General features: G+C 33.0%; 1 protein-coding gene across 1 annotated transcript in view; it reads left to right on the top strand.

The window, feature by feature from the left end:
* The window catches only part of LOC127857009 (receptor-type tyrosine-protein phosphatase kappa-like), an 80,922-nt gene that overhangs the window by 2,490 nt on the left and 57,580 nt on the right, over positions 1 to 20,852 (top strand). The window contains exons 3-16 of the mRNA XM_052393263.1: positions 2,024 to 2,202; positions 2,495 to 2,582; positions 3,250 to 3,314; positions 3,732 to 3,768; positions 4,413 to 4,516; positions 5,095 to 5,220; positions 5,746 to 5,894; positions 6,321 to 6,456; positions 7,428 to 7,556; positions 7,720 to 7,822; positions 7,945 to 8,021; positions 8,468 to 8,599; positions 9,058 to 9,183; positions 9,623 to 9,774. Of these exons, the coding sequence (XP_052249223.1) occupies positions 2,152 to 2,202; positions 2,495 to 2,582; positions 3,250 to 3,314; positions 3,732 to 3,768; positions 4,413 to 4,516; positions 5,095 to 5,220; positions 5,746 to 5,894; positions 6,321 to 6,456; positions 7,428 to 7,556; positions 7,720 to 7,822; positions 7,945 to 8,021; positions 8,468 to 8,599; positions 9,058 to 9,183; positions 9,623 to 9,774 (1,475 nt within the window). The 5' untranslated portion in view covers positions 2,024 to 2,151. The remainder of the gene's footprint in view (positions 1 to 2,023; positions 2,203 to 2,494; positions 2,583 to 3,249; positions 3,315 to 3,731; positions 3,769 to 4,412; positions 4,517 to 5,094; positions 5,221 to 5,745; positions 5,895 to 6,320; positions 6,457 to 7,427; positions 7,557 to 7,719; positions 7,823 to 7,944; positions 8,022 to 8,467; positions 8,600 to 9,057; positions 9,184 to 9,622; positions 9,775 to 20,852) is intronic.

Below are 20,852 nucleotides of genomic sequence, written 5' to 3'. Positions count from 1 at the left end.
ACGTATAAATAAAGAAATAGCGTAAACAGTTAAAACATTTGCCTTTACGATTCGCTTTGTTGATTGTTTTTATATATGACACTTTCTGCAGTTGGTATATTCAAGTTTCTTTACATATCACACAACAATGAATTTCCCAAACAATGTGCATCGAATAATCTTGTTTTAGCTTCACGCTACATTCATTATAAACGTCTCAAACATTGATACATTGGGATAAACACTTGTCTGTGGAAGTAACTTATCATAACGCAATAAATAAAACGGTAATATTCCGACAATTGACCAGTCGCCAGCTGTCAATTAAACTCACGAAATAATCAATCAGATTTCGTTTATTGCGGCCACATGGTCCGACAAACAAAGACTGTCGGAGTAATGGATAAAGCATTTTATGAAAACACAACTTAGTGGGCGGAGCGATCTCGCATTTGGCGACTGGTCAATTTAAAGGGGCCTTTTCACAGATTTTGGCATTTTTTAACTTATTCATTAAATGCTTTATATCGATAAATGTAAACATTGGATCGTAAAAGCTCCAGTAAAAAATCAAGAATAAAATTTAAAAAAGGAAAAAAACATTGCCCGGACCAGGTTTCGAACCAGTGACCCCTGGAGTCCTGCCAGAGACCTGAAGTAAAAACGCTTTTGCCTACTGAGCTATTCCGCCGATTACACTAGTTGATGTATTTTATACCTTATATAAGCAATCTTCGTAGTTTCACAAAATTTAACGACAAAAACAGAACCTCCAAATTATTCAATCGTTTCGCGTTGCAACGCTTTAAAATTTTTAGGTTTTAAAATCGTCAAAAGATGCATTTAATGGCTATATTAGACCATGGTAAATGTTCAGTATTACTGTTTCCTCACAAATATCAAATTTGCGAATCTGAAACAACTTTTTTCAATTTTGTCAATTTACCAAAGCGTGAAAAGATCCCTTTAAGGGTGTAAATGAAGTAACGACAGGGCCGTGCACATGACATTTAGACTTGGTGCGGGAGGGGTTGCCTCTTCCTAATAGAGTTTGATTTATTAGGCAGTGTTCAAGGTGAATTTTAATGAGTATAAAAAACTTATTTTGTGCTATATATTTATGGTTTATAACAAGTAAATCAGCACCTTTCTTAAGTCTAAAGCTTTAACCATTGGTGCGAAATTCACACACATGTTTAAAGCTTTATATTTCAGAATGTATGATGTTTTATGAAGAATGAAAAGCAACCTTTGAAAATCAAAAACCTTTATTTAGAAATGTAACATAAAGTATGACTCTAGAGGAGGTTTGGTTTCAAAGAGAAAATACTATTATGGTTTTATGTCAGTAACTAATCTTATAGTATTTTCTTTTTGAATTCAAACCTCCTCTAAAGTTTCAAAGTAAATTCATAATAAATTGTTTATCATCTACAATACAGTTCTCACAGAAATGTATCATAAAGTATGACGCTAGAGGAGGTTTGATTTCAAAGAAAAAATACTCTTATGGTTATATGACAGTCGAACCTCTGTATCAGTTCCATCCATTCGCTGTTTTTCTTTCCTTGGCCAATCAAAAGGCGTGTTACACCAACCATCGATAGATGAAGCATTGAGCACAACGGGTAATTGAGAGATAGGGGATGTGTGTACAGGGTGATAAGAAAACATAGCCTAGGGGCTGATCTCCGCTGGCGAGTAAATTAGCGCTAATCCCCTTGTGAAGCAGGGGCAATAAAACACATCTGCGCATTTGTATCGCGGGGAAGTGTTCTATGGGCCCCTTCATGTGAGAATAATTTGCAGTAGGCCCATTATTTAACAAATCATAACTCGATAGCAAGCTGGGGGGGGCGGGCTCCGGGGCCAAGTGCCTGGGTACGGGCCTGAATTATAGGCTTCTTAAATTACCGAATGTACAGTCGAGATCACCAAGGTTGCGGAATTTGTTCAACTACTCTTATCAGGATCCATTCATATCATTATATATCTTACGACGTTTTGTTTTACTTAATTATGTCATCAAATGCTTTTTCCTCAGACGAAGATGATAGGCGGATTCTTGCAAAACACCAGGGTAACCCGAACAAGCATGCACAACAGGAAGAGAATGTCTACTACATAGGACTGGATGATATTAAGAAAAGAAAGATTGCTGTCGACCAATTGATGGATTTTGTTAAATCCAAACCTTTTGAATATTTTGAAGAAGAATTTGATGTAATTTTTTATTTGCAAAGTTCGTAACTTTATATCTCAGATTACTGACGCATCATATGTCAATATAATTTCGAAAAGTAAACGACAACATCAAAACAGAAATGTAAATAGCTTTAATGAAATGTCTTTCGATATGAGTACTCAAACAACGAGGGTGTTTCTATATGCATAATGATATAAAGTTCCAATTAATTTCCATCTTAACCTTATCCATTTATACATTTACAAACTGTTCAATATATTTTATGCTGCTATGTATAAGTCACGTCATTTCTATTCCACCTGGTTTTAGAAATTCCCCTACGGGCTAACCAGAAGCTATGACGTGGCAAGGCGAACGGAAAACTTGGTTAAAAACAGATATCAGGGCATTTATGCATGTAAGTCGGTGTCTGTCAGTGCAGTTTATGAAACAATAAAGGTTACGTATTAACCCATTAATGCCTAGTGGACTCTCCCATCCTTCTAAATTGGATCAATTTATTTCCAAAATTACGGATGTATAGTATATAGGTTTTTCTATATTTAGCATATTTCTTACAAAAATTCCTTTATGACAACAGCGTAGACACAGATGAGACGCCGCATGATGCGGCGTCTCCTCTGGGTCTACGCTGTTTGCAAAGGCCCTTTTTCTGGACGCTAGGCATGAATGGGTTAAGTAAAGACATTTTGTTATTAAACAAAAATAACGTATACAGTATTACTATTTACATGCATGCACATTGTTTTCACATAATTTAATTATTACTTGATGATTAAATAGTAACACAAACACAAACTATACTGATTCGCGTCTTCTATTTACTCAATATTTGAAAAAGCAATCAAACGTTTAAAACTTCCTACATGGTGTATACATAAACCTACACGGTAATTTAAAAATTCAACTACTACAAAATACCCTTTTTCAACCACTTACTACACTCGCAGATGGGATTATATTGCTCCTGTTCAATGCGTTTAACGTTGATTTACTACATGACGACAAGTCGGAATGCAGTATTGGATTTCCAAACAGAGATGTGTATGCTTGACTGGTTTCAGATGACGAGACAAGAGTAGAAGTAAAGGGAGGCGGCTCGGATTACATCAATGCAAACTTTATTGACGTGAGTTGAAAACTACATGAACCTTCGCCGTAAAATGTTAACTTCCGAACCTTGTCAATAAAAGACAATTCGTTACCGCAAATATTTTTATGATTTAATATGTAATGAAATTGTAATAGTTCATTTCATGCCAAGTCTCGCATAGTAATTGAAAAATACATAGGTTTATGATCTTGCAGAAATTATCTTATATCATAAAACATAAATCATGCATAATTTATATTTTCACATCCTGTGCGAAATAAGAAAATTAACACAGCGTGACGTTGTCGCAATTCGTGTAACGATGCTATAAGTTTAAACGATGCTATAATTTTATGCTCAAATGTATCTATGTGATTTAAGATTGTATACGTTCACCACTAGGTCCAAAATGTTTATATTTCACTTCTTTACATTGTAATTGCTTTATTTCAGGGTTACAAGAAGAGGAAGGCATATATTGCCTCGCTTGGTAAGTAAACACAATGTCGCATAAGTAGAATAGAATTGTATTGCGCACCATATGATAGCTATATATTATGTTTACAGCACATATTCACTTGCATTCTGTCCCTTTCGCAAGTACAGTTTGAATTATTAATGTTTCTGCCTCCTTATGCCAATAAAATATTATTATACTATACGTGTCGTAATGATTTTATTCGCATGTTAACCTTTTTGACTCCCAGTTATTTTATAAAGGTAACATCCACGTATATTGTAAGTAATCTTATCACTCTTGACGATCAACAACATCGACTAAAATATATGAGCCGTGCTCTGTGAAATTGGGGTTGCGTAAGGTGTCGTGTCAGATTAGCCTGTGCAACTCGCACAGGCTAATCAGGGACGACACTTTCCATGTGTCTGATATTTTTCATTTCAAGACAGTCTCTTCTTATAAAAAAATGACGTTTAGGCGAAAGTGTCGTCCCTGATTAGCCTGTGCGGACTGCATAGGCTAATCGGGGACAACGCAAAACCCCTTTTTCACAGAACACGGCCCAATTATATATTTCCTAAGCTTTCTGAAAACAAGCCTCATCGATGCTATTTGATTATTACCTGATAAATTTGCATGTTTTTAACGTTCAGTTTATTTCATAAATTCTCCAGGCCCAATGGCGAAGCAGATGGGAGACTTCAGTGTATTCTGGAACATGATCTGGCAACAGAAGGTCGAAACTGTCGTCATGGTTACCAATCTGGACGAAGAGGGGGTAAGTAGATGTCACATTTGGTACAAATGTAAATGTGTCTTGAAAATCCCCACATGCTCGATCATTGTTAAACTTTATCGAAAATATATCCTGTACAATTTTTTTCATATTCATTTTCGATATATATAATTCACATGTATCAGTGGTACTATTGTATATATCATTTGAGATATTGATATTCTGTTTTGGTGACGAATAGGCCCATCGGGTCGTGTGAAAAACTAATTTGCATAATATATTAATATGTTGTTTTGATATATTGCATATGTCACTAAAATAAAAAATGTACTTACTTACTTACTTACTATACAACAATATTAGGAAAAGAATTGAACTGTTTAAGAAAAAAAAAGAATGTTTATTTGTTAAAATCACTTTTTTTACACATATACTTAAATATATATGTTATGTCTTGATTCAGGAGTTGTTTTGCGTCAATTCAGGAACTGTAGCACGTTACATACAAGCTATTTTAGTATTTAAAATATTTTTTACAAAAATTATTTATATTAACTTAGATTCGTTTCTTAATCTTAATCGTATTTTTAAAAAGAACAAGCATGCATATGTGATTGCAGATGACAAAGTGTGAGAAATATTGGCCAGAAATAGGTGCAACAAAGCTTTATGGGCAGGTGTCTGTTCATATGATGACTGAAGAGGTGTTTGCTGAGTTTACCCTACGTACCTTAAAAATAGCAAAGGTAATGAAACATGAATATGGAAATTAAGATCAGGTAATGATATTTATTCATAAACCATCGGCATTTATATTTCAAACGAGTACATACACATACACAATCATAGAGTAGTTAAGGTAAATACAAGGTAGAATATTGAAAAGTTAAACACACGAACGGATACAATAGAAGGTATACACAATTGTGTTCTCCTTACTGCCATTCACATTTATAATACAATACGTGAATAGACTGTGCTGTTAATGTAATAAATGTAAAAACGTTGATTGATAACTGACGAACAGCAGACAGACACTTTTTCAAGCTTAGAACTCAAAATAGATTAAAGCTTCTTTTTTTTAAATTTACACAAAGTTTTATCCGCTTACTAATGAAGTTATAGTTTTTGTTTTATCTTCTTCGAAAGAATTATCGTTAGCGTTCGCGCAAAACAATAGCTTAAGTATTGAGAAATCGATATCGACATCGTTTAACTACCTTTATTATTATACCGTAATACGAATATGCAAATAATCGTTGCATTATCAGGGTAAGAGCAACCGGACCCTTCATCACCTGCATTTCACTGCCTGGCCTGATAGAGGGATTCCAGAGGACGTAACAGCGATCCTGGAGCTCAGATATAGGGTGTTGAAGCAACAAAAACAGTTGGAAGGTCCTATTCTCGTTCATTGCAGGTATATAATAATATTGGTTTGCGATTCCGCCGTTTTATATGTGTCAACATAACGGTAGAAATGGATTTGTGTTTTGTTTCCAGGACTATTTAGTGTCCAGTAACACATTTGTAACGAAAAATATTGATAGACCTAAAACATAAAAAAATAAATAAGTACTTGTGAAAAAAATGTAATTCATAATCCTTTTTTCGATATAGACCATCAAATTGATGGGAAATAATATTAACACAGCGTGGTGAAATGGTATGTCTTGTTTTATCAGACTTCATTGCCGGTATACGCCGAATTCAAATGCGAAATACGTTTCCATATAAAGTGCACTTACACATTGATATAATGAATCTTGTTTGGTTTCACTTCAGTCACTATGAAGGCCGCACGGGGACGAATACCATTTATAATGCGTATTTGATCTCACTTCAGTGCTGGTATAGGTCGAACGGGGACTTACATTGCCCTGGACATTCTTGTACACGAAGGCGAGGCAGAAGGAGCCGTGGAGATACACGGATGTGTGCTGAACATGCGGAGGAACAGGGTCAACATGGTGCAGACAGCGGTACTGGGAAATAATATTATATTTATGTGAAATTAAACTATTAAAAATTACTTATTATTTAAGCCTCGACTAATTTATGATGTACATCCACTTTTCGTTCATGCCAGAGGACTAAATATGTACATGAAATATAGGATCTGGCACGGGTTGTCATATCATACCATATTTTATATAACGGGTTCAGGAATTTTGACGTTGCAACGTCATTTCAGTAAATAACAAAAGGCGATTGGTCAATAAACGAAAACTAAGCCAATGAAAACGCTTAAAAATGGTGTATTACACATGTGTAATATAAAAAAATGAAATGGTTGTATTACATGGGAAACAGGGTATAGCATGTGATAAATAAATGGATGTACGTATATGATGTACATTGATGTGCGATGCTAGGAAATACATTTGTATTTACATATACTTATTTAGAGATTACCACTGAACCAAATATACTGATTTCATCTCATTCAAACAGGTTTAAACACTTCAGTTTTATTCATTATTATGTGTTCGATACGATTATCAACACTACCGATACCTCGCCTTAAACCCACACACCTTATTTTGGCATAGTAAATTTAAGTATAAATAAGAAACATATTGTATCTATGCCAATGAGAATATACATAATGGTTACAAGGTAGAAATCCGTCTTTTTGCGCTTTAAAACTTAAACATAATCACGTTTGTCGAAATGGACGTAAACGTCTAGAAATCCTACTTTCAGTTTTAAAAGCTCTACCGTTTGAAAAATAATAAATTACTTGCTAACTTGGCTATAGATTTCATGACAATTTTGCACACTTTCAAATTGAGTCTTTATGTATTGATTAACATGTATTTCATTTCAAAGTCAGAGGCAAGGTGTGTGACTTTAAACTGAAGTCTTCATTACCTTGTGCAGCTAACTATTTCCGTTTCTATGTTTTTCTTAATTGTATTAAAGTGACCGTCGTCACTCTGTTTGCAATTAGGAGCAATACGAGTTTCTACACAAGGCACTAGCGCATGCTCTGACGATGGAGAGCGCCCCGATCTCTGTTCACCAGTTCCAAATGCACGCTACTAGTATGGATCAAAGCGCCAAGCAAAAGCTATTCAAGGTATATACTATTTTATATATAAAAATCATACTTTGGAAAGCCGTATGTATAACCATATGTGTAGTTCAAAAAGTAAACTTTTAATTTGAACAGTACACGGATGACATGTGATTCGTTAAGTCATAATGGGTTAAATACTGAATACGAGTATATTACATTGCAGCAACTTGTCTCTTTTGCCAACAATTTATCAAACGCTGAGATGAAAGCCGTAAAACGCAACACAACTCTGACAAACAAAAACAGAGAGGGTGCCGATATCCCAAGTAAGGATTATGACGCTTATGATATGTATGTTATAAAACATCGAACCTCTTATTTAAATACATAAATAAACACGCACAGAGATATGTTTAAAGTTTTAAAACGTTCCTCTGAATCTGTTTAGGCGACGAAAACCGACCCCGCCTCTATCTGCCAGGACGTTCTGACACAAGTGACTATATCAATGCCGTCTACATGGACGTATGTATACTAACAGTTTTACCACGGAATATGTTACCATTCGAGAAGTACAAACGCGAGCATATCAATTATAAACATATAAAATCAAATAATTAAAGGTGTTTGAATACCAGAAAAGGATGATGTGCAGGACACGATTGTTCGGTTTCTATGTAACACTTAAAAAACGTACAAACGTCTTTTTTCCGAATTATGATTAAGCGACAGTAAAAACCCCTGGATTATTTATTTCTTTTATGCATCTAAATATGTTGTTTTCCTGTGTTACAATATCATTAGAAAGTAATCGGCACAGGTCCACATTATTCGTTCGTGTATACGCAATCGACCATTTGGATATCATTAGCCCATTGAATGTTAACAATAAGTTTCATTGAAAATTCTTCCGAACTTTCAGTATTTCTATTTTGAACAGCATCTTAATGGTTTGTAATCACTCATTGTAGAGTTTCAAGGTCAAACGCCGGCATATAGCGACCCAGTCCCCGTTATCCGGCACCGTTCAAGACTTCCTTACACTGATCTTTCAAGAGAACTGCACGGTGATAGTGAGCTTCCACGATCTCATAACTGACAAGGTACTGTATTATTTTACTTATTGTTCATACATTTTCAATTACTTTTTGTAAAAGGATTTTCATTTCAATTCTTAATTATATAGTAACTGCTAGGGTGAATGGTTAAGACTTTAACCTGTTTAACATCCCCATTTGTGTTTTTGACCTTCAAGGGCTTGGGACCCAATTATAAATAAGTTTTGTGTTTTAGAAGAAATATGTTCTTTACTTTATGTTTTTTTGTGCATTTTCTTTTGCAAAAAGATTTACTCATAGAGAATAACATTATGCTATTATGACATTAACAAAATTCCATATTTTGATAATAAAAAAGGGATTTATTATATTAGTATATTTAAAGTATACACAATATATGTCCATAAGAAATTATAACGCTCGTTTACTGTTTTACATACTAACTGTGTGACGATTCTATTATAGAACCGTGAGCTCATGTGATCATATTGATCGTACTGTAGGTTGGAGTCTTCTATCCGGCGGACAATCAGGTGTTGGTGGTTGGGGACTTCGAGGTGACAACTGACAGGAAAGTTGACAAGAGAGACAACTGGGTGCTGCGCACGCTTTCACTTAAATACAAGAAAGTAAGAATATAAATTCCATGAGCTTGAACGAAATCAAATATAAAACGAGTAACATATGTTCTTTTGAAGATGAGTGTTTGTTTTCTAGTTTGTTTTGTCCAGTCTTTTATAATCCTGTGATCACTTTCATTAAGGCAAGGACTTCATAATTGTGACAGGGGTTTCTCTCCTTACGATGAATCTAGCTTTAAAGATAATGTTTATAAAATAGTTTACATACAATAAACTATGCAGTTATAAATTATTCATGAAACTTTAATGTGTGTAACAATACCCAAATTTCACACAGATGAAAATAAAAAAAAATACCAATATGTACAACATATTTTACACTCACTATTCATTGATGGGATGAAAACAATTTGCGTTCCAAGATAAGCGCTTTGAAGAGACTTCCGAGGCAGTTAACTAAGTTAAATAAGTCCAAGTTTTCATTTAGGACGGCAGGGAGAAAGCCGTGACCCACATCCAGTACACTGACTGGCTACAGGGTAGCAATGTACCAACATCTCCGGCAAGTTTTATCCATGTCACCCAGTTTGTTGGGCAACTTGCAGATGCTTCGAGTGGACCAATTGTTCTACATTGCTTGTATGGCAAACGTTTTTCATCTGAAAATTAATCATGCCTAGTACGATTAATGCCATTCATTGAAGAAGTGTACTTTAATATATTGATGTTATAGTGCTTTTTGCCTTGTTATCGACTATTTTGTACCGACATGTTTTTACATGTTTTATAATATTTGCATGAGAAAAGTTATCACATAATTCTGTTGTCGTTGAACTTCTGATGAAACTTGTTATAAATAAATTATCGTTATAAAACATCAATCATTAGTGTAAGTTTCGAATGTGTTTACCCAAATTAAGTAACTCTTCAAGATACCGCAATGTGTTTTTATATCCACATGCATGCATACGTTTGGAACTATGTTGTTGTATTGCTTGCTTGTTTGCAGAGACGGCGCGAAACACTGCGGACTGTTCTGTACGGTGTCTAACTTACTTGAGAAGATAGAACTGGAACAGGAAGTCAGTGTGGTGAACGAAGTCAGGAGGGTACAAACAAGGAGGAGGAAGGCCATTGCAAATATAGTAGGTTATCTACAATGTCTAAATGCCGTAAAGTATATTAGACCGTGAACGTCAAAGATGGTTACAATGTGTTAAGCGATAAAACAATCATAGGGGTTCATTGATTAGCGTTCTGGTATAAATATCATATTTAACCATTTTTGTAATATTAAATGCGCTTTAACGTATTTGATTTTAAATGATTTAAGATCAATTTAAAAAATGTTGGATTAATTAAGTACTTCATCGTTAAACATGGCAAAATTGTGTGTAAATTTATAGATGACTGATGATTAAAAAGTGCACTAAAACATATATTAAACACAGTGGAACTAAGTGTTGTCTTTTTCAGGAACAGTTCAACTTCTGTTACGAGTGCGTCCTGCAACAGATTGGTTCCTAAAATACTTATTCAAACGTTGGAGTGAAGTGAATCACACTATTGCACTGATTAAACAACTTGCGGATTCTCCAATAAAGAATATAGTTTCGATGACCTTCTGTGACACGTTTTATGACAGCAGCTGTAACTGCCTAGAATGTGTTTTCAAAAATGTAGATTTAACACATTATGTATGCATGTTCAGAACAACAAAATAGCATTTCGGACTTAGAAACATATATTTAAAACACAGTTTTTTTTTCATAATCATATATTAAAATCGGAAAAATAATAAAGCGTTTTTATGTCGGTCTAAATCAAGAATATGTTTATTTGTAAACTATATACTTTAAATTTCCAATTTAAAAAACCTGGGTGGTGTTTTTTAGCCTGATGTCCCGGGTTCCAACCCCTATTAAGGCAAACGTTGTATGATTTTCGTTTGCTTTGTTGTAATAATTCTGTAAAACTTTTTCAAATATTATAGTTTTGTTGGTACATGCACTTACTATTTTTAATACGACAATCTGTAAATAAGTCTCTGATATTTAAAAGCTTGATATTATATTTATTTTACTACCACGTATTGTAAATATTTTAGTTCACCAATTATATTTTTACACATATATTATTTTTTGTAACTTCATTTTAGTATTTCCATTGTGAACATATTATATATATTTTTTCTGTGCAATTTAAAATGAGTATATTTGTTTCACGACGCTTTTCGATAATAAGTATGGTACCTAGCATATATGAAGACTATTGTTGAAGTGAGAAAAACATCTTTGAATCAGTGTGGAGTCTATTAATTATTTAAAGGTAACAACAATCGAAATGCATTTCACATTTTCATAAAGGTATAGGCAAAGAAACAAAAACAACAAGGACAAACAAAGCAAAGAGTGTGTGTTGTTGAAAGATTGGATTTTATAAGACTATTGGTGGTATGTGAAAAATAGTTAAATTAGTTACGATTGCATTCATAATTTAAAAGTAAACGGGATTGAATAGCATAACACAAGTACACGTACGTATTAAGACACAATAACAAGATTAAACATGAATAAAACAATGAGTGTGTTGCATTTAGGTAGTTGTAATAATTGTGCATAAAATGCGCTGAGCGTATCAAATATATATGCGTGGTTCTGTGTTCTCTCGATTATTTCGTCGCGATCAATTGTATCATTCCAAACAAAATACAAAAGCATCTATATGTGGCTTGTGTGTTCATTTTTGCGTTCAAACGTAAAATATTTAGCCATTACAAGAATACCACTGCGTTTATTACGTGTGCCTTGTTGGAATCAGTTCTGGTTAATTAACAGAATGAAATAATTCCAGAATGTATTGTTATGTGTTTTCGCTTTTCTTACATTTTGTAAATAAAGTCGTTAGTGTCCATCCAAAACGTTAGAATGTCTTGACAATCTCAGAACACATGTAAATTTGTTTCAGAATACATAACTCATATCACATACAATTGACGGAACTAGATTGAGTTGTTGGAGGTCGATATTGTTTGATAAAATACCCATGAATTTTTTATATTTGAAAGTTTGGTGACAACAGTTCATTTGATTGATTTGCTGAAGGTGGCTTTTTGGTTAATGTCTGAATTAGAGCGTGTCTTTATCAAATTATTCGAAATCGTAAGGATTGTGTATTAGTTTGCGTGATTTATAAACAACTTTGCTAAGTTTTTTTTGTTAAGCATGTAGTGTGGTTTCGCATAACCGAGCTATTTTTTATTGAATTCATGTTTCCACTCAACAGATATGACAATTTTAATGTATTTTATTTAGTCTGTTTTATTTATTGACTTAAAGATTTCTTTTATCTTGAAAAGTGTAAAATTATATTTTTATATGGTGTATATGTATTCAATGTATGTATTACCTTTTTTCAAACCATGTTTAATAACGAAATGTGCATTATCTCTTTTCAAACATGAATTATTCTAAATTATTTGTTTCTGCATTGGTAGTCCGCCTTCTTCCGAAGAGACGCTCAGCCAACAACACAGAATTGTTTTAAGAACTCGGATTTTATGTTAAGATCTTTTTCTTCCTGTCATGACAAATTGATTCAAAAAATAATTTTCCGCCATAATTACTAACCCAATTGTTATCTATTCTAATTGATTAAAATTTTGGTTGAAATAATAAACAATTTGTCTTTTAGCGATTTTAGTATATGTCAATATATAATATTTTGAACCCATCCTCGTCATAATTTTGTACGATGTTTGTTTTCTTAATGGCAACCGTATATTTTTGTATTGTCCCAACGAAACGCGAAACATACCGATTGTATTTTTAGATTGATTTAAAAACAATCCTGGATAAACAAGCTTGAATTATAGAAAATATTCAAAACTGTAATTGTTTCAATGAACGATAGCTGCCAACGCGTCCTTGTATTTAAACAAGTTTTCAAAGCATGATTATTTTATTTATATTCGTTAACATTACTTTTACTGGTGTGTTGATAAATCCTTTCCCTGAAGCTGAGGCATGATTAGAGCTCCATATGAATTGTTTGAGTTTGCAAAACTCATTTGACAATGTTTAAGGATGTTATATATTTATTTCTATTTAATGTTTGTCGGGATATTAATTCAAACTATTAATTGACTTCATGATTTGCATTTATGTTTCAAACGATATGCATGATTCGTCTGTTATAAAACAGGCCATATCAGAAAAAAAGAGACCGTTTTGTTCCACATTATTTGTTTCAATGCGACTAATAAAAATGTTCGGCGTTAAAGGATCGCCTTGTCCTACCCCATTTTTACACTAAAAAACGAAAAATGCCTTTTATTTGTAACGCATGATTTTGCATTTTTTATAGAATAACAGAACACATTGAAAAGAATATTTATTAAACCCGACATGCATAAGGCATTTAAACCTAAATTCATGATCGATACTGTCATGTCAACTATTAAAATCCGGAAAAAATGAGACCGATTGCGTAAGTTTCACTATTTTTGTTTCAATAATTTAATTTCAAAGTCTTTGCCATTCGCCTATATATATTTACATTTTTAATTCGAGTTGATTTCTACTGATTATATAACTTATATGAAAAATATATTTTGTTGCTTTTTGTAATTAGCGTTTAAAATTGAAACGGTCCTCCAGTTATCATGCAGATGGTGTATTTTCTGTTTCTTGTGTAGTAAAGTAAATATGCTTTGTTTTTGCTTATCTTTTAATTTTATTTGGTTATTGGTATCTAAAGAAAAAAATTAAGGTAGCTTACAACATATTGCTTATTATATGTCGAAATACCTTATACAATACTTTTTTCTACACAACATTTATGAATATATCATGTAATAAAAATGTACAACAAGAAGCTAATTGGCATTTATTATTATTTTATTTATTTATTTATTTATTTGATACTTGAGACACGTATTGCTGTAAATAAGTTAAAATAAAAACTGTAATATTATGAAACACTTATTTTCTACATCACCTTTTTCTATTCGCATAATCTTTATTCGATGTTGAACCTTCAAATAAATATTTCCGATCATACATTTCAACAATGTGCTTACTTCCTTGTGTACAGCGTTAAGCGCAAAATAACTGCAACACGTACATGCCTTAAAGTGTCAGTATTTTCATAGTTTTATGTATCGATCTGTTTACAGTTATTCGTACGACAATCAATGAACAGTAAATAATATTTACAAAAATACGACTCCAATATCCGAATAAACTCGTAGACCGGTATATTAAAACAAAAACAAAAATGATGTGGTAAACTTATTTATAAAAGTCGAAACTATATTTAATATAGTCAAGCTTATCGTTGAAAACTATCTAATTGCAGGATTGGCTTGAAATTATAGTCTGATAGAGAACAACATCAGCCTATAACATATGTAATACACGATAAATCAACAATGCATGCTCATGACTATGTAGACACATGGGTAATTGTTCGTTCCGAAATTGAAAGTCTTTGTGGTTACATCAATATTGATATAATTTCCTTTAAATGCAAGATACGCAGTCTTTTCTAATGAAGCAAACGCATTGGTAGTGTTTTCTTATTCAATATTAATATTAGAAGTTTAAATAAATTGTAAGTGTTCACTAAATGTTTTGGTGTTTTAGTAAAACTAATTCTTTAAAACAAACATTTACGAAGTTACGTGATTGCTGGAGATATACAGTACAAGTTCGACGTGTACCCAACAGAATGTATACCCGGATTTATTCAGAGACATATGGTAAAGAAAATAAGTGTTTTGTATTTTGTACATTTCAGAGCAAGTTTTATGCATTCCCCTTTAAGGGACAGTCATAACACAATAAATGGATTCCGTCTGCCCTTTACGTATATCATACAAAATTAGAAATTTAATAGAAACAAATAAGCGAACTGTTAAAACAAAGCCCAAGCGGGCATCAACTATTGAAACACCATGAAAATCAAGTAGACATCGCTTAATCGAATTGCGTTATCATACTTTATATAAAACTCTGTCCAACGTATAGGTATGTAGAATACTTAAATCTATCGAGACAATTTGTAAAAATAAAAAGGGCCAAGCTAACAGGCCCAATATAAAAAAGTGATTTGTATCTCACAATGCATAAGCTTATGTCATGATATAGTGAAGTCTATAAGTTAGTTATTATCCCTTCTAATTTAATGGAAGTGTTTTGATGAGCAAAATACCTACAATATCTAAAATATCTAAACATTGCCTGAAATCAAGTATCGACTTAGCCTTCTGAATTGTATTGTGAGTGTCATACGCGCTCTCGTTACAGATTCAGTTCTAAATGCTGCAGCGTAGTGATGTACATGAAACATCTGCTTGGTTCCGTTCAAATAGTCTTTGGCTTATTTCTCTTCTTGTTTTATAATATTAAATCAGTACGGCCTTGGTTAAATTCTGCTTAATGAGCTTAATAAAATCATACCATTTTGTAGACTCAATGGCGAGTGAAGCTGAAGATATTGCTAAGTTCACGGCTACAGTAATAGCCGTTGCTATCACCATCGGCGTTGCGATAACATTTCTAAGCATTGTATTATTGGTGTATTTCAGGTAAAGCTATTTTAAATCATTTATTGAAAGCAATAATACTCATAAGAGCGTATTCTTGGCAGTATTGATTCATCGAAATGAAAACATAACGACTCTTGAATAAATGAGATACAGATACATTTTGGAGCATGTTACATACTGTCGTTCTTCTTACCTACTTACCTTCAAACGAAAACTTTTGCGTAATGGATCTATGTTAGCATTCAAGACAGTCATTCGCAGAAATTGTTGATTTAGAATCATTCGAATTATTGACTCCCACACTCGGATACGCCTATTTTATATTGCCCCATACTTGAACAAAGATAAATTGATCAACTAAATATTGATTAAAATAACTTTATTAATTTAAGAAAGACTTAAAATACAAACCTTTGAATACTACACATCAATTAAGTGCACATATTTTTCATATATAGGATGAGAGAAAACGGAGTAAAAAGAGCAGTCAAAGAGGATGACAGCTACACTAGAATTGACAGTGGTATGGAGAATTTATTCATGTTTGCGTTTTGTATAAGATTCATATGATAAACGAATGTTGTTGTGGTCTTGGGTTGTGGGGGGAAGCCGGAGTACTCGGAGGAAACCAAACCTGTCCGGTATGGTGACCACCTACAAAATTCACATGCTGCCGGGAACGGGACTCGAACCCGGGTCGCTTTGGTGGAGAAACGAAATTACCTACCACTGCGCTAATTATTATTATTATTAGTAGTAGTATTATTGTAGTATAGATAAGTAATCCAATAAATGTACACGTGTTATACCAGTGAGTAATTCAGACCAATTTTGGTATTCATCCACTTAAAACTATAATTGCTTAATTTTGTGACGATTTTTTTTAAATGACTTTCCGGTTAATCTGTCTAACTATGTCTGATATTGCTTTCGCTCATTTGTCACTGTATATCAATAAATGGATTTTGATAAACATATCGAGGACTGAACGGAACACTCTTGTAACTTTTTCTAAAATCAGTGTTTAACAATTTCAGTCACATTTTCCATTGATACATATGCCTTAATGATACAATGACTATATTGCTATTAACAAACAATTAAAATGTTGTGTGCAACACCAATAGTGATAAACAGTTACATGCAAATTTTCTACTTTGTATCTTCTTATAATTGTTTCAAAGTGGACAAGTGTTAATCATGATGAGTTTTGAGTAATTTTTCGGATAATGATGTCATAAATATAATGCTGGAATTTAAAATATAGGAAAGGTTATATTTTGTTATTCAACACATTCAAAAATAGCAAATAAACCAAACTGAAATCTAATACAGTTTAAGGTCAGTCAGTTAAAAAAAAACGTATTTAAATTCTGGTTATCACTTATTTTCTTTAAATTTTATAAAGACACTAATTCACGCAGATATGAAATTTTTACCCATACTATATAAAGGAGATAAAACAATGTCATGTAATCCCTCTGTATAGAACTGAACAGTATTACTCATTCAAAAATGTGTCTATATAACCAACAAATATATATCAGCTCGTACTTATTACTTTCAAAATGATGCTAATGTTGTACCTGATGATGTTACTTACAGATAACGTGACTGAAGCTACTTCGGCGAGATCGAATTACAACCAATTGGCTGAAACAAGAGACATTCATACATATATCGAGCTGAACTAGAATTATTTTGTGGTACACTGAATCTGTATTTCTGCAAAAGCAAGGAAGTTATCAATAAGAAGAATGCAGGCAGTATACAATGTTTGTTTCAACGAGTATCAATGCAGCCACAACTTGTTGAAACCTTCGATATTTTCCATTACTTTTTGCGACAAAGATTATACTTTTATGGAGTATACATAACACTGCGCAAATATGAGTTTCCTTGTATGTAGGTGTAATACGATGCTGTTGTAAAAAGGCAATTATAATCAAACAAACGGGAAATATTTTATTTTATAAAGTAACTGCACTCAGTACGAAGTACAACTAGGCAATAGAAACATCGCTCATGAAAAGCTTAAGGACTGCCGTGATATGACATAAACACTGTTGGACACAGCAAAAGAAAAATCCAGCAAACACCTATAGATCCATGCAAAACATTAATAGTAAAATCGTAACAAGCCGAAAAACAGAATGGACACAAATACAATAAATTATAAATGACAAAATATGAGGATATAGCAGGTCCTTTCATAATAAGTCAGCGGGTAGACGCTCAGGGTCGCAGTTCAGAAGATTGTATGCAACTTTGCCGAAAACGTAATGAGGGTATAAAGGGTTAATATAACGTTTACGCCGCGTTACTCAAGACACACCTTCCTCCCATCATATACTAACAATAACAAATAGACCGATGATTTATAAGTTCCTTAATTTATTAAATATTTTTTTCAAAACTACGGTCAATGCGATAGGTTCAATAAAACAACGCAGGTTAATGGTATTCGCGTTTTTTTTCGTTTGTGCCTGACCCATGCACGTAGTGTCAAGAAACGGCAAACCAGAACAGGCAGGCATTGGACACGTTCTCGCTGAGGCTATTTAATTAGTGCAATCTTCTTACACGCAATAACTAAAATATTGAAATATTTTACCACCACAGTCAGATTATACAATTCCTATAGCAAAACGTATGTTATTATTTCTAAATATGTAGTTCAATGCGACCAATACGGGACGGCCCTACATAATATAACAACACCCTCCCCGTCTTTACGTAATATGGATAGCCTGCATATAAACAACGAAAATTAATCGAATCTCACACTATAGGAAATATTATAATGTATAAATAATTCACACAGCTTCGTTTCGATATTAATGTATTATAATAACTCATAAATAATTGACAAAAAGAGCCTAGTGCATGCGCAGTACATTGATATGAATAATTACAAGAGATTGCAGTTGAACAAAGGCAGATTTAAGAATCAATGTATTAGCAAATACATCCAGAACGATGGAACAAAGCAAAACATTACGCAATTGGTTTGTTTATTGTAATACTCAAATTTAGCTACTATTTTTAACAAGCTTTGAAAACTAGATAGGGTGTCCTCGTTAACTTTGGATAATTTCCTTCAATTTAAAAAAAACAACACCTTCCATTCAATTTAAAAAAAATGTTTAGATTGATGCAACCTCCAGATAAAAACTGTTTTTCTTCAATCTTCAGCAAAATAATTGAATTTAGTATATTATTACCTTTGTCTTTAATAACATAATTTATAAATATGTTGTTAAACCACTTCATAAATATGTTGTATGCTGTAAAAAAAGGGGGGAAGAACAGATCCTTCATGCTTATGTATCAAGCGATAATTTGTGAGGAACCCTTTCGATTCATGAATACCTCAGATTTATCTCTAAAAAGTGGTAATAAGAAAATTTAAAAACAAGTATCACAACATCCATGCTATAGATACGGTGGCATAGAGGTGACATTCACTTTTCTTTTTTTTAAATTGCTCTCCTCTTTTTCTAGAAAAAGAGGAGTGCAAAACTAAATAAAAGCAGCGTGCAATTAAAAAAAAGAGCGGTGCTTCTCTTGTTTTAAATTGCTCTCCTCTTTTTTCTATCTCGTGGCCACGAGTTAGCTATGTCGTGGCCACGAGATATAAAAAAGAGGAGTGCACAACTAAATAAAAGCGGCGTACAATAAAAAAAGAGCGGTGCAGAAAAAACGGCAGAGTGCATTAAATAAAAGAGGAGAGCATTTTCGTCAGCTCGAGATCCCGACATAGCTAACTCGTGGCCACGAGTTAGTCGGCCAATCAAAGTGTGCGTAACATGTGTAAATATTCTGTACGCATATATTCTGGTTCCCAGCTTCCACTGTAAACAAATAGAAGCCTGGCATTGGCGGAATCATGGTCGACGCGATGATAATGGTGAGTTAACCAAATATTTACAAATGTGGCTCGTCGGGGTATCATTCATTTTTCAATCGAAATGCATATATTTCATTCTGTAAACGTTCTTCCTTTTTTTCGAGTTCTTCCGCATATTAGAGTTAATTAATGTTCCATAACCTGAGTATGTTTCGGACAAGTACACAGATAGTGTAATTTCGGATGTTTGAGTAAATTTTTAACATACTGTATTTGTGATGTATTTTTGAGTAGTGTGACAAATATGAAAGCATTGCGGTGTTGTTATCTTTGATTAACAGTAGTAATGCATTTTTATGTATTCATGCCTTTTTCCAGGTTCACCACAGTCAGAATTTCAGACATGCTTTTCCCAGATTAGCAAAATGCTTCTAAATATCTTTTCTAAACTCCATTAAAAATGGTTCGTGGTTTTCAAGAAAAAGTTATTCATAATTCATAATTCAAATCATTAATCATATTTCAGAGTAATTGAGTGTAAGTCTGGCCCAGATCACACATACAGTGCCTGTGCCCAAAAAACTCAAGTACCCCGCATAAACGAGGAAGCAAGAGGGCAATATCAACTCCCACAAGAAAAACACCTAAACATGAACATAAAAGGATTAAACTGGTGATTATTTTTCACTTTCTAGTACTACTTTCTTTTCTATAATAATTCAATTGTATTTTTATAATTGTGAAATCTCTTCAACCAATTGTAAAATTTGTTGAAAACACAATATATCACTTATTAAGTACCAACATTTGGTATATATCACTTATTAAGTACCAACACTTGGTATATATACTATGGATTTAATATTTGTTAAACATAGGCTTGCTTAATAGAACACTGTCTTGTTGTGTGTATATAATATTTTTGCCATTAATATTAAGTTCTTTGCATTAGGACATGGGCTAAAATTTTAATTCAAAGATCAAATAAACCACTCTTCATTCATATAAACTATTTTGGCACAAGCCCATCAATCCTTTTTTAAGCACTAAATTAAACACTCAAATTTTCATGTTTCATCACTGATCTAGGATGAAAAAACCAGACACAACAAATGGTCAATCGAAGGGAAATCTTTTCTGAAAGAATACAGTCAGAAATTAAGAAAAGATGGCGAGTCAGAACACAGTTTCTGGAACATTTGTGCAATTGCCATGAGCAACATGTTTGGTGGAAAAAAACAGAACAGGTACATAATGATTCTTAAACAGTAATAACATTAGTATATTGTCCTTATTTTGCTGGCAGAGCACTCAATT

The sequence above is a fragment of the Dreissena polymorpha genome, chromosome 14, assembly GCF_020536995.1.
Source record: "Dreissena polymorpha isolate Duluth1 chromosome 14, UMN_Dpol_1.0, whole genome shotgun sequence".
Classification (NCBI taxonomy): domain Eukaryota; kingdom Metazoa; phylum Mollusca; class Bivalvia; order Myida; family Dreissenidae; genus Dreissena; species Dreissena polymorpha.
The sequence above is the reverse complement of the archived record's forward strand: the minus strand, read 5'-3'. Positions and strand labels throughout refer to the sequence as shown.